We start from the raw sequence: 13,460 nt of genomic DNA, 5'->3' as shown, positions 1-13,460 counted from the left end.
GAATGGGAGAAAATATTTGCAAATGAAGCAACTGACAAAGGATTAATCTCCAAAATTTACAAGCAGCTCATGCAGCTCAGTATTAAAAAAAACACACAGCCCAATCCAAAAATGGGCAGAAGACCTAAATAGATATTTATCCAAAGAAGACATACAGATGGCCAAGAAACACATGAAAAGCTTCTCAACATCACTAATTATTAGAGAAATGCAAATCAAAACTACAGTGAAGTATCACCTCACACCAGTTAGAAAGGGCTTCATCACATAATCTACAAACAGCAAATGCTGGAGAGGGTGTGGAGAAAAGGGAACCCTCTTTCATGGTTGGTGGGAATGTAAACTGATAAAGCCACTATGGAGAACAATATGGAGGTTCCTTAAAAAACTAAAAATAGAATTACCATATGGTCCAGCAATCCCACTACTGGGCATATACCCTGAGAAAACCATAATTCAAAAAGACACATGCACCCCAATGTTCATTGCAGCACTATTTACAATTGCCAGGTCATGGAAGCAACCTAAATGCCCATCAACAGACGAATGGATAAAGAAGATGTGGTACATATATACAATGGAATATTACTCAGCCATAAAAAGGAACGAAATTGTGTCATTTGTTGAGACATGGATGGATTTAGGGACTGTCATACAGAGTGAAGTAAGTCAGAAAAAAAAAAAATCTCATATATTAACGCATATATGTGGAACCTAGAAAAATGGTACAGATGAACCGGTTTGCAGGGCAGAAATTGAGACACAGATGTAGAGAACAAACGTATGGAAACCAAGAGAGGAAAGCCACAGGGGGGCGGGGGTGGTGGTGGTGTGATGAATTGGGAGATTGGGATTGACATGTATACACTGATGTGTATAAAACTGATGACTAATAAGAACCTGCTGTATAAAAAAAAAAAAGAAAAAAAAAAGATTCCCCCCTGCAAACCAACAGGGAGACCCTTCAGTATATAAAAGGATTTAAAGGGAAAAACGTCACCCCAGGGGTGCTGCCTCTTCCTCGTATTGTCAGAGGACCAGATATATGCACTTGGAGCAGAAATACCATTGTTTTCCTTCATGCTGTGGACTTGGATAAGAAAAATGTCTCCTCCCCATAATCTCACCATTTACTTTGGCTCCACCTATGTAGCCCTTACACGAGAATTTGCTAATTTTGTTCTCCAGGACCAGAGAGCCATTGATTTACTTGGGTGGTCTAAGGACACCTACTCTCCTGATGAACATTGTTGGGTGACACTTAACAGAATTCCAGCAGGTCTTGTCTGTAGGAGCGACAGCTCAGGGCCTCATGGGCTGCGGACTGCCCAAGTGGACTACATCTCCCCAAGGGCTCCACGGGCGCACCGACAGGAAGTGGCCGGAGCATCTCCCGCCTCCACGCTGAGAAGAAGAGTTTCTATCTGTGGCCTTGGCGCTTGTCTTTCCTTTCGCGCCGGATGCCGCTGGGGAGCACGGCGGGTCCATGTGCACAGTGAGGGGCGCTATTCCTGGGCCAGTAGCACCCGAGCCCCGGGTTTGACTGCGTCCGCCCTGCGATGGACCCCAACACCATTATCGAAGCCCTGCGGGGCACCATGGACCCAGCCCTGCGTGAGGCCACGAAGCACCAGCTCAATGAAGCACACAAGTCTCTGAATTTTGTTTCAACACTGCTTCAGATTACTATGTCGGAACAACTGGATTTACCTGTGAGACAGGCAGGCAAGTTTCCTGAATTATTTTCTTGGATGTAGTATTGGCCTGATCTTTCAAAGGTTCATAGTTGAATAGCAGAAGTATCTTGGGAAGGCCCTTCAGTAATTTTCTTCACTGAAAATTGGTTTGCTCCCTTGTGTTTACTACAAACTGCCACAAGTGCCTTGATATCTGGTGGCAGAGTTTAAAGGAATGTGATATTTCACTGAATTAAAAAAGAAGCTGGAAGGAGAAATTGATGGGGTTTATTGAAAGAGTCTCCATATTCCCTGTTTTCTTCCATGATGGATGATTCTAAGATACAAACCTCCAACTGTTTGCTTTTACTATTTTATTTTAACCATTTAAAAGGTACTGTTTCTTAGTTCCAGTTTCAACAAAATATTGAGTAATTCCCTCAGTATCAGAGTCTATGAAAATGTGGCATACTGCTCCTGATATCATGTTAGTCTGCAAAATAATGGAATTCACATCTTTAATGCTTGTTGTTTATTTGCAGATGTATTTCTTATAGGAAATATAAAGTGCCAATAACCTTACTATTCTAGAAAAACCAGTTATATTTCTAGGGTTATTTCTTGCTGTTCTTTTTCCCTACACCAGTTTTGTTAAAAAAATTGCTTCAGATTACTATGTCGGAACAACTGGATTTACCTGTGAGACAGGCAGGTGTTATCTATTTGAGAAATACGATAACACAGTATTGGCCTGATCGGGAAACAGCACCAGGGGATATATCCCCTTATACTATTCCAGAAGAAGATCGACATTGTATTTGAGAAAATATCGTAGAAGTCATTATCCACTCTCCTGAGCTCATCAGGGTACAGCTTACTACATGCATTCATCATATCATCAAACATGATTATCCAAGTCGCTGGACTGCCATTGTGGACAAAATTGGCTTTTACCTTCAGTCTGGTAACAGTGCATGTTGGTTAGGAATTCTTCTTTGCCTCTATCAGCTTGTGAAAAATTATGACTACCCATCTTCCTGCTAAGGAATGTTCCAGCTGTTGCTCCAACCTCTGTCACAGTGCCCGTTGTAGTTCTGATATAAGAAACCAGAGGAACGGAGTCCATTGGTAGCAGCAATGCAATATTTCCTGCCAGTTCTAAAGGACTGTTTTATCTAGCTTCTTTCTGATCAGTCTGATCAATCTGTCCTCATCCAGAAACCAATTTTCAAGATCTCCTATGCTCTTGTTCAGTATACACTACCACTGGAGCTGATAAACCAACAGAACCTGACAGAATGGATAGAAATTTTAATGACTGTTGTGAACAGGGTTGTACCTATAGAAACACTTCAAGTTGAAGAAGATGATAGACCTGAGTTACCATGGTGGAAATGTAAGAAGTGAGCTTTACATATCTTAGCAAGGCTTTTTGAAAGATATGGAAGCCCTGGCAATGTTTCCAAGGAGTATAATGAATTTGCTGAAGTATTTCTGAAGGCATTTGCTGTTGATGTCCAACAAGTTTTATTGAAGGTGTTATATCAGTACAAGGAGAAGCAATATATGGCTCCTCGAGTTTTACAACAGACATTAAATTATATTAATCAAGGAGTTTCTCATGCTCTCACCTGGAAGAATCTGAAGCCTCATATACAAGTAATAATTTTCTATCTGAACTGTTTTTCTAGAAAATATAATAGAAATAACATTAATTACCAAAAAGATTGAAAAAGTGCATTTTTTTTGTTGACCTGTGTTACTTAGTCTAGTTCTGGTAATTGTACATTAGGAAAATGATGCAACATCCTGACAAACTTTATAAAAGGTATATTGTGGATATTCAGATTATTTCTTAATCTGAAACTGTTATCTTAAAATTTGCCTTTAAGTTCTTACTGTTGGATCATGATTAGTTTAACATGATTAGTTAACATCGTGTAATTTGGAATAGGCAAAGGACTATTTCACCAAATTACTTTTGAGGCTAATTTGCTTATGTACTATTTCCAATGTAATTTATTTGCTTTATTTAGAACTGTAGGGTTTGATGGACTAAAATTTCACATTGCATTTTCTTGGAATACTTAATTGCTACCTATGTACACATGTCTTATAATGACTCGTTGCACAAAGGGTAAGAATATGTACGTTGATAGTCGATCTGAGAATGCATTAAATGCTTTACTGAAGTTTGATGTTAAGCTTTAAAACACAAACTGGAGAGTTACTTCTGTTTTAGCACTTAATGGAAATTTGAAAGTTTAAATTTGAAGACCGACTTATCTTAACTTTTAAATTGCAGGGCATTATCCAAGATGTTATTTTTCCATTGATGTGCTATACAGATGCTGACGAGGAACTTTGGCAAGAAGACCCCTATGAATATATACGCATGAAGTTTGGTAAGGAATTTTCACTTTTTTAGAAACAAAGTATGTTGGTAGTTAAATTTGTATATAGTAAACCTTGAATATTAAGGCCTCATCTTAGGAACTGAAAAACCTTCTGTCGTTTTAATGCAATTTATTCATTGTTTAGACTTTCAGGAAGCTATTCATTAGTTTTGGCATTTGAGAAAGATACTCTTCATTTTTAGCAGACACAAATACAATAGTGTTAGTAGTTATGATTATTAGATATGCTTCTGGCACATGTCAAATCTGTTAGAAATTCAAGGTTACACCTTAAACACTAAGTGTCTAAACTATACTTCTGGATTCCATGTCAGTCATCGTGTGTGGAAATGGAAACGACGCATACTGGAAGCTGGAGTCTCTGCATGGGACTAAAGAATTGTAATTTGGCTAATGTTGAGTATTAGTCCTTCTTCGTACCAAAATCTTATATACTTTCAGTCGTTTGTACTTTTGTGACCCCATTGTGAAAATTCTCACAGTAGTGGGGTTTTGTATGAAAGAAAATAATCACTGGGAGAAGTTGATGGATTAAGATTTAATTTGGACAGGAAAGACAAGGAATTAGGCTTTTACGAAGTTATATGCGGATCTGGGTTTGTTTTCATGCTCGTCTTCCGTGAAGATTTAGCAAAAATTTAATGTCCTTTTTTGTTGTTACAGAGCATCGTTTGTAAATTATGTGAAAATGTTTGTTTAAAAAATTGAAATTACTATTTTCTGTATTAATTTTAAATTTATTCTCTAGATGTGTTTGAAGATTTCATCTCTCCTACCACTGCTGCCCAGACACTTTTATTTACAGCTTGTAGTAAGAGGAAAGAGGTAGGTTATTTAATATGTGGATAACGGTCTTAAATTTAAGCATTACTTCTGGGTTAGGAGGTTCTAGTTTTGATTCTTCCATAGTGTTTTCTGTTTCTTCCATTATACTTTATGGCATTTACCTGTTTGTCTTGTTTTCCTTCACTGTTAAGTTTCCATGAGGTCATGGAGACTCATTGTCTTGTTCAGTCTTGTATTTTCAGCTCCTAGCATAGTGTTTTGCACCAAGAACACCTAAATAAATAATTTTTGGAGTGACTGAATGAGCAAAGTATCACTCTGGGTCTAATGTGAAAGACATTTTTTTATATCCAAAGGGAAATTTTTCTGTTTCTAAGAATGTGTTTGTAGAATGCATGAGAGAGTAGCATTGACATATATACACTACCAAATGTAAAATGGATGGCTAGTGGGAAGCTGCTGAGTAGTGATGACCTAGAGGGATGGGATAGGGAGGGTGGGAGGGAGGCTTAAGAGGGATGAGGGGATATGGGGAGATATGTATACATATAGCTGATTCACTTTGTTGCACAACAGAAACTAATACAACATTGTGAAGCATTTATACTCCAATAAAGATATGAAAAAAAAAAGTCTGTAAGGAAGAAACTAAAATAAAAATGACTAGTGTCCATGTGAACATGTGCAGAAAAATACTAAAACTTGGGCTGGAAGGAGGAGATAACATTATAGGAAGTGGTTATATTGGGGAAGAGGGAATGAGAACACATATGAGAAGAGATTTCAGTTCTTTATTAATAAATCAAAATCAAATATGACAAATTTAGGAATTATTAAGTAACTTTTATACTGTTAATGAAAGTAACCCAATAGCATAAAATTTGGATAATAGAAAATAACATATAGAATAGTTCCTCTGTAATCTTACCATCCCAGATACAACTTATTAGCATTTTTGGTGTGTTTCCTTGTTTTCTGTATATGTTGCATTGTATATTCATGTAAATAAATTTGCTAAATTATCATATAGTTGGTATCCTACTTTTATTGTATGTTCAAAGCTCTTCATTTAAATTTCCTATTGAAATATGCGTACAGAAAAGTGATCGTGAGGGTACAGTTGATTAATTTTCACAAACTGGACACACTTTTATAAAACAGCTGTATTAAGAAATAAAACGTCAGGCTTCCCTGGTGGCACAGTGGTTAAGAATCCGCCTGCCAACACAGGGGACGTGATGAGTTCGAGCCCTGGTCTGGGAAGATCCCACATGCCTTGGAGCAACTAAGCCTGTGCTCCACAACTACTGAGGCTGTGCTCTAGAGCCCGTGCTCCTCAACAAGAGAAGCCACTGCAATGAGAAGCCCACGCACTGCAACGCGGAGTAGCCCCCGCTTGCCACAACTAGAGAAAGCCCGCACGCAGCAACAAAGACCCAACGCAGCCCAAAAAAAGAAAAAAATAATAAAATAAATAAATAAATAAATGATTTTTTTTAAAAAGAAGCGTTGTTAGCACTTTGGAAACCGCCCCTCAGGCTATTAATTTTTACCCATTTAATTTTTGTCTAGCTACTTAATAGAATGTCTCTGGAGAAATTATTACTGAATTGAGGAAATAGATATCACATAAGACACTGTTTTTGAGCTGCTGCCACCAGTGTAGGTCAGAAGTGCAATGGTACACAGGCAAATGCAAACATACAAAAGTTTTAGGAGTTAGGTTACTGAATTTTTTGAGTTCCGTATATGTGAGTGACAGGAAATAAGGCTGGAATCAACTTGTGGAGGAGAGCCTTTTGTGCCAGCCAAGCAGTGAAATAGAGTACTGAGAATATTTACTTGCAGAAATTTAAAATGTATTTTTTTATTTGTAGGCACACAAGTCTCTGAATTTTGTTTCAACACTGCTTCAGATTACTATGTCGGAACAACTGGATTTACCTGTGAGACAGGCAGGCAAGTTTCCTGAATTATTTTCTTGGATGTATGTAAATAATATCATTTCAAAGGTTCATAGTTGAATAGCAGAAGTATCTTGGGAAGGCCCTTCAGTAATTTTCTTCACTGAAAATTGGTTTGCTCCCTTGTGTTTACTACAAACTGCCACAAGTGCCTTGATATCTGGTGGCAGAGTTTAAAGGAATGTGATATTTCACTGAATTAAAAAAGAAGCTGGAAGGAGAAATTGATGGGGTTTATTGAAAGAGTCTCCATATTCCCTGTTTTCTTCCATGATGGATGATTCTAAGATACAAACCTCCAACTGTTTGCTTTTACTATTTTATTTTAACCATTTAAAAGGTACTGTTTCTTAGTTCCAGTTTCAACAAAATATTGAGTAATTCCCTCAGTATCAGAGTCTATGAAAATGTGGCATACTGCTCCTGATATCATGTTAGTCTGCAAAATAATGGAATTCACATCTTTAATGCTTGTTGTTTATTTGCAGATGTATTTCTTATAGGAAATATAAAGTGCCAATAACCTTACTATTCTAGAAAAACCAGTTATATTTCTAGGGTTATTTCTTGCTGTTCTTTTTCCCTACACCAGTTTTGTTAAAAAAATTTTTTTTGCTTACTTTATTTAATGTATAGTAAGCACATCCCTTTTCTATACATAGTGTTAATCTTAAAATTTATGTTTTAATGGCTAAATAATTTACAATAATGTGCCATATGCAGTGAACCATTTCTCAGTTGTTGGAATTTAATCTCAGATCTGTTTGATTAACATTTGTATTCCTAGTGCCTAAGGTATTGCCTGACACACTGCAGGTACTCCGTAAATGAATGAATGAATATAAGTTGTTTATGATTTTTTTAAATTGGCATATAAGTAGCACAAAAATGGGACATTTTTTGTGCCTATAAAATACAGTAATTTTGCTGGACCCTGGTCAGCAGTAAATCTTTAAAAAATTTTTCTAGTTAAATAGGAAAAGGTTGCTTTGTTTATTTTAACTGTCAGTTCTTTTTTACTAATGAAGTTAACATTTTCCCATTTAGTTATTTTTTTAGATAAGAATCTTTGCCTTTAAATCTCAAAATTTTACTAAGATGTTGAAAGCATTTGGCATTTAGGAGGGACCTTAACACATTAGAAACTTGATTATGTGTATTAGCAAAATTAAATTCTACTAGAAAGTTGTTTATTAGTATGTACAAAACCAGAAGCAACCAAACTATGAAATTGGTCCTAATTTTCAAAATATAATCATTACTTTAAAATTTATTACATCCTTGTAATAATTGAATGATATTTTGTAGTACACAGTATATGGTGGTTTCATCTGCTAGACTTTGAAAGATGCATTCATTCTATCTTTGTAGTAGAACTCAAGCATTCTGGATGGAGTAGACTGAATCACGAGGTTCTTTCAGTGCAGTTCTCACCTGTTTATGTGTTTTGTTCAAGCAAACACTTTTTAAAATACTGAATCAAAAGTGTACAAATAAGTATATATATTCACTTCCTTTGTGCATTTTGATGGAAAGAAATACTCAGAGGCTATATCTGGAAGACATAGGGGCTATATCAAGTCTTAATTTTTATCTTTGTTCTGTTTTGGAACTAAAGAATAAAATAGTATTAATCTGAAATATGTCAGTCCCACATGCTGAGTCAGTGTTCTTGACTGTAGATGTAGTTTATCTTAAAGCTTTTGTTGAAGGATATTTTAATATGTACTTGTAATCTTTTTTGAAATGCTGTAAGATGGGGTATTATTTTAATTTCCAAGATAAACCAAAGTAGAATATAAAAATCATAGTTGTATCAGTTATCCTTGTTTGAATAGGTACAAGACTCCAGGTGAGTGTTAATTACTAATCAGAGAAGAATCAGTGTTTTGCAGAATTTAGAAATTAATTTTGAATAATTTCCCTTTCCTATACATTCTGTACATTTGTGTTTGAGGATTCTCTTTCTCATTTGGGTGGAGGGGTCTAAATAAAAAGCATTATTACCAAGCTAGTTCAGTTAGAGTTAACTAGCAATGTGCAGGCTAGCAGTATGATAACTGACAGAAGGAACTAGCAATGTGCAAGATGGCAGTATGATAACTGACAGAAGGTGGTAATCTGTAATTTTTGAACACAGCAAATTCTCCCATAAAATAACACGAATTTGAATTGGTGTGATTGTGGTGTATGATTGAAATACTTAAATTTATTGACTGAGGATCTTTATATACTGTAATTTTTCTATGATTAAAAATAACAACCTTTGTGTGTGTTAGTCACTTTGACCTGCTCTAACAGAATACCATAGACTGGATGGCTTATAAACAACAAATTTATTTATCACAGATCTGGAGGCTGAGAAGTCCAGAATTAAGGCACTGGCAGATTCGGTCTCTGAGGACCTACTTTCTGGGTCATAGGCCCTCGCATGGTAGAAGCGGAAGAAGCGCTCTAGGGTCTCTTATAAGGGCATTAATCCCATTCGTGAGGGCAGATCCCTCATTAGCTGATCACCCTACTAAAGCCCTCATCCCCTCATCACATTGGGGGTTAGGGTTTCTGTATGAATTTTGGGGGCCACAAATATTCAGTCTGTATAATAGGGTTATTAATTATAGAAACTATTGGTATATGTATGTGGTTTTGTTTTTAGAGGCTTCATTTAGAAAGCGGATTTGGTAAAACAGCTTTCCTACAGAAAACAGGGGTGAAAAGTGTTGTGTATAAGTGTGTTGTAAAAAACAATTTTGTTTGTAGTTTGCAGAGTTCTCTTAGACTGTATGTTTAATAATAACTTTGTGGGTGATTAGCTGAGCACTAAACTTGTGTTTTATCAACTTTTAAAATTATAGAGTATAGTATTTTGATTTTAAAAGGTTAGTTTTCCTAGCAATGTTTGGTCTGACAAATAAATTGAGGTGTAGACACAGGGATATTTACAGTGCTTTCACTTTCTTTTGTCAAATTGATCTATATTTTAGGTGTTATCTATTTGAAAAATATGATAACACAGTATTGGCCTGATCGGGAAACGGCACCAGGGGATATATCCCCTTATACTATTCCAGAAGAAGATCGACATTGTATTTGAGAAAATATCGTAGAAGTCATTATCCACTCTCCTGAGCTCATCAGGGTACAGCTTACTACATGCATTCATCATATCATCAAACATGATTATCCAAGTCGCTGGACTGCCATTGTGGACAAAATTGGCTTTTACCTTCAGTCTGGTAACAGTGCATGTTGGTTAGGAATTCTTCTTTGCCTCTATCAGCTTGTGAAAAATTATGACTACCCATCTTCCTGCTAAGGAATGTTCCAGCTGTTGCTCCAACCTCTGTCACAGTGCCCGTTGTAGTTCTGATATAAGAAACCAGAGGAACGGAGTCCATTGGTAGCAGCAATGCAATATTTCCTGCCAGTTCTAAAGGACTGTTTTATCTAGCTTCTTTCTGATCAGTCTGATCAATCTGTCCTCATCCAGAAACCAATTTTCAAGATCTCCTATGCTCTTGTTCAGTATACACTACCACTGGAGCTGATAAACCAACAGAACCTGACAGAATGGATAGAAATTTTAATGACTGTTGTGAACAGGGTTGTACCTATAGAAACACTTCAAGTTGAAGAAGATGATAGACCTGAGTTACCATGGTGGAAATGTAAGAAGTGAGCTTTACATATCTTAGCAAGGCTTTTTGAAAGATATGGAAGCCCTGGCAATGTTTCCAAGGAGTATAATGAATTTGCTGAAGTATTTCTGAAGGCATTTGCTGTTGATGTCCAACAAGTTTTATTGAAGGTGTTATATCAGTACAAGGAGAAGCAATATATGGCTCCTCGAGTTTTACAACAGACATTAAATTATATTAATCAAGGAGTTTCTCATGCTCTCACCTGGAAGAATCTGAAGCCTCATATACAAGGCATTATCCAAGATGTTATTTTTCCATTGATGTGCTATACAGATGCTGATGAGGAACTTTGGCAAGAAGACCCCTATGAATATATACGCATGAAGTTTGATGTGTTTGAGGATTTCATCTCCCCTACCACTGCTGCCCAGACACTTTTGTTTACAGCTTGTAGTAAGAGGAGAGAGGTACTACAAAAGACTATGGGATTTTGCTACCAGATTCTTAGAGAACCAAATGCTGATCCTCGAAAAAAATATGGAGCCCTGCATATGATTGGCTCTTTAGCTGAAATACTTCTGAAGAAAAAGATCTACAAAGATCAGATGGAATATATGTTGCAAAATCATGTATTCCCTCTCTTCAGCAGTGAACTAGGCTACATGAGAGCGAGGGCTTGCTGGGTCCTTCACTATTTTTGTGAAGTGAAGTTCAAAAGTGACCAGAACCTGCAAACAGCCCTAGAGATGACACGAAGATGTCTGATTGATGATAGGGAAATGCCTGTTAAAGTGGAAGCTGCCATTGCACTTCAAGTGCTGATCAGCAATCACGAGAAAGCTAAAGACTACATCACACCATTCATCAGACCTGTCATGCAGGCTCTTCTTCATATTTTAAGAGAAACAGAAAATGATGATCTTACCAATGTAATTCAGAAAATGATCTGCGAGTATAGTGAAGAAGTTACTCCTACTGCAGTAGAAATGACACAACATTTGGCAATGACATTTAATCAAGTAATCCAGACTGGGCCAGATGAAGAAGAAAGTGATGACAAAGCAGCTACTGCTATGGGAATCCTGAATACCATCGACACACTTCCTAGTGTAGTTGAATATCATAAAGAAATAACCCAGCAGGTTGAAGGAATCTGCTTACAGGTCATTGGAACTGTTTTACAACAGCATGTCTCAGAATTCTACGAGGAGATCTTCTCTTTAGCACATAGTTTGACATGTCAACAAGTGTCTCCACAGATGTGGCAGCTACTAACCTCTGGTATTTGAGGTTTTTCAGCACGATGGCTTTGATTACTTTACAGATATGATGCCTCTGCTTCATACTTATGTAACAGTTGATACAGACACACTTCTGTCTGATACCAAGTACCTTGAAATGATATACAGTATGTGCAAAAAGATTCTTACAGGAGTTGCAGGAGAAGATGCAGAATGTCATGCAGCAAAATTGTTAGAGGTCATCATTCTGCAGTGCAAAGGGCGTGGCATTGACCAGTGTATTTCGTTATTCGTGGAAGCAGCTTTAGAGAGACTGACAAGAGAGGTGAAGACAAGTGAACTTCGAACAATGTGCCTGCAATTTGCCATTGCAGCTTTGTATTATAATCCATACCTACTTCTCAACACCTTAGAAAATCTTCACTTCCCTAATAATATTGAACCAGTTACAAATCATTTTATTACACAGTGGCTTAATGAAGTTGATTGTTTCTTGGGGCTTCACGACGGAAAGATGTGCGTTCTGGGCCTATGTGCTCTTATTGATATGGAACAAACACCACAAGTTTTAAATCAGGTTTCTGGCCAGATTTTGCCAGATTTTATTCTTTTTTTTTTTTTTTTTTTTTTTTTTTTTTGTGGTACACGGGCCTCTCACTGTTGTGGACTCTCCCATTGCGGAGCACAGGCTCTGGACGCGCAGGCTCAGCGGCCATGGCTCACGGGCCCAGCCGCTCCGCGACATGTGGGATCTTCCCGGACCGGGGCACGAACCCGTGTCCCCTGCATCGGCAGGTGGACTCTCAACCACTGCGCTACCAGGGAAGCCCTATTCTTTTATTTAACAGATTAAAAAGAGCATATGCCTGCCATGCAGAACATGAGAATGACAGTGATGATGATGATGATGAAGGTGAAGATGATGATAAATCGGAGGAACTGGGGAGTGATGAAGATGATATTGGTGAAGATGGACAAGAATATTTGGAGATGCTGGCTAAGTAAGCGGGCGAAGATGGAGATGATGAAGACTAGGAAGAAGATGATGCTGAAGAAACTGCCCTGGAAGGCTATTCCACGATCATTGATGATGAAGATAACCCTGTTGATGAGTATCAGATATTTAAAGCTATATTTCAAACTATACAACATCGTAATCCCGTGTGGTATCAGGCTCTGACTCATGGTCTTAATGAAGAACAAAGAAACATCTATATATTCAATCTATTAAAAGAACTTAATTCTGAAAAAAAAAAAAAAAGAACTACCATACGACCCAGCAATCTCACTACTGGGCATATACCCTGAGAAAACCATAATTCAAAAAGAGTCATGTACCACAATGTTCATTGCAGCTCTATTTACAATAGCCAGGACATGGAAGCAACCTAAGTGTCCATCGACAGATGAATGGATAAAGAAGATGTGGCACATATATACAATAGAATATTACTCAGCCATAAAAGGAAACGAAATTAAGTTATTTGTAGCGAGGTGGCTGGACCTAGAGTCTGTCATACAGAGTGAAGTTAAGTCAGAAAGAGAAAAACAAATACCGTATGCTAACACATATGTATGGAATCTAGAAAAAAAAATGGTTCTGAAGAACCTAGGGGCAGGACAGGAATAAAGATGCAGACATAGAGAATGGACTTGAGGACACGGGGAGTGGGAAGGGTAAGCTGAGATGAAGTGAGAGAGTGGCATGGACATATATACACTACCAAATGTAAAA

General features: G+C 37.3%; 1 protein-coding gene across 1 annotated transcript in view; it reads left to right on the top strand.

Annotated features, from left to right (window-relative positions):
* LOC112064548 (importin-7-like) overlaps positions 1-12,928 on the top strand; it is a gene marked incomplete at its 3' end in the record, with an annotated part of 19,636 nt that extends 6,708 nt beyond the window's left edge. The window contains 3 exon segments of the mRNA XM_055079284.1: positions 10,213-11,758; positions 11,760-12,328; positions 12,556-12,928. Coding sequence (XP_054935259.1) covers positions 10,213-11,758; positions 11,760-12,328; positions 12,556-12,928 — 2,488 coding nt within the window.
* Between the last annotated feature and the right edge of the window lie 532 nt (positions 12,929-13,460).

The sequence above is a fragment of the Physeter macrocephalus genome, chromosome 2 (genome assembly GCF_002837175.3).
Source record: "Physeter macrocephalus isolate SW-GA chromosome 2, ASM283717v5, whole genome shotgun sequence".
Lineage (NCBI taxonomy): Eukaryota > Metazoa > Chordata > Mammalia > Artiodactyla > Physeteridae > Physeter > Physeter macrocephalus.
Note: the sequence above shows the minus strand (reverse complement) of the source record. Positions and strands in the feature narration are given on the sequence as shown.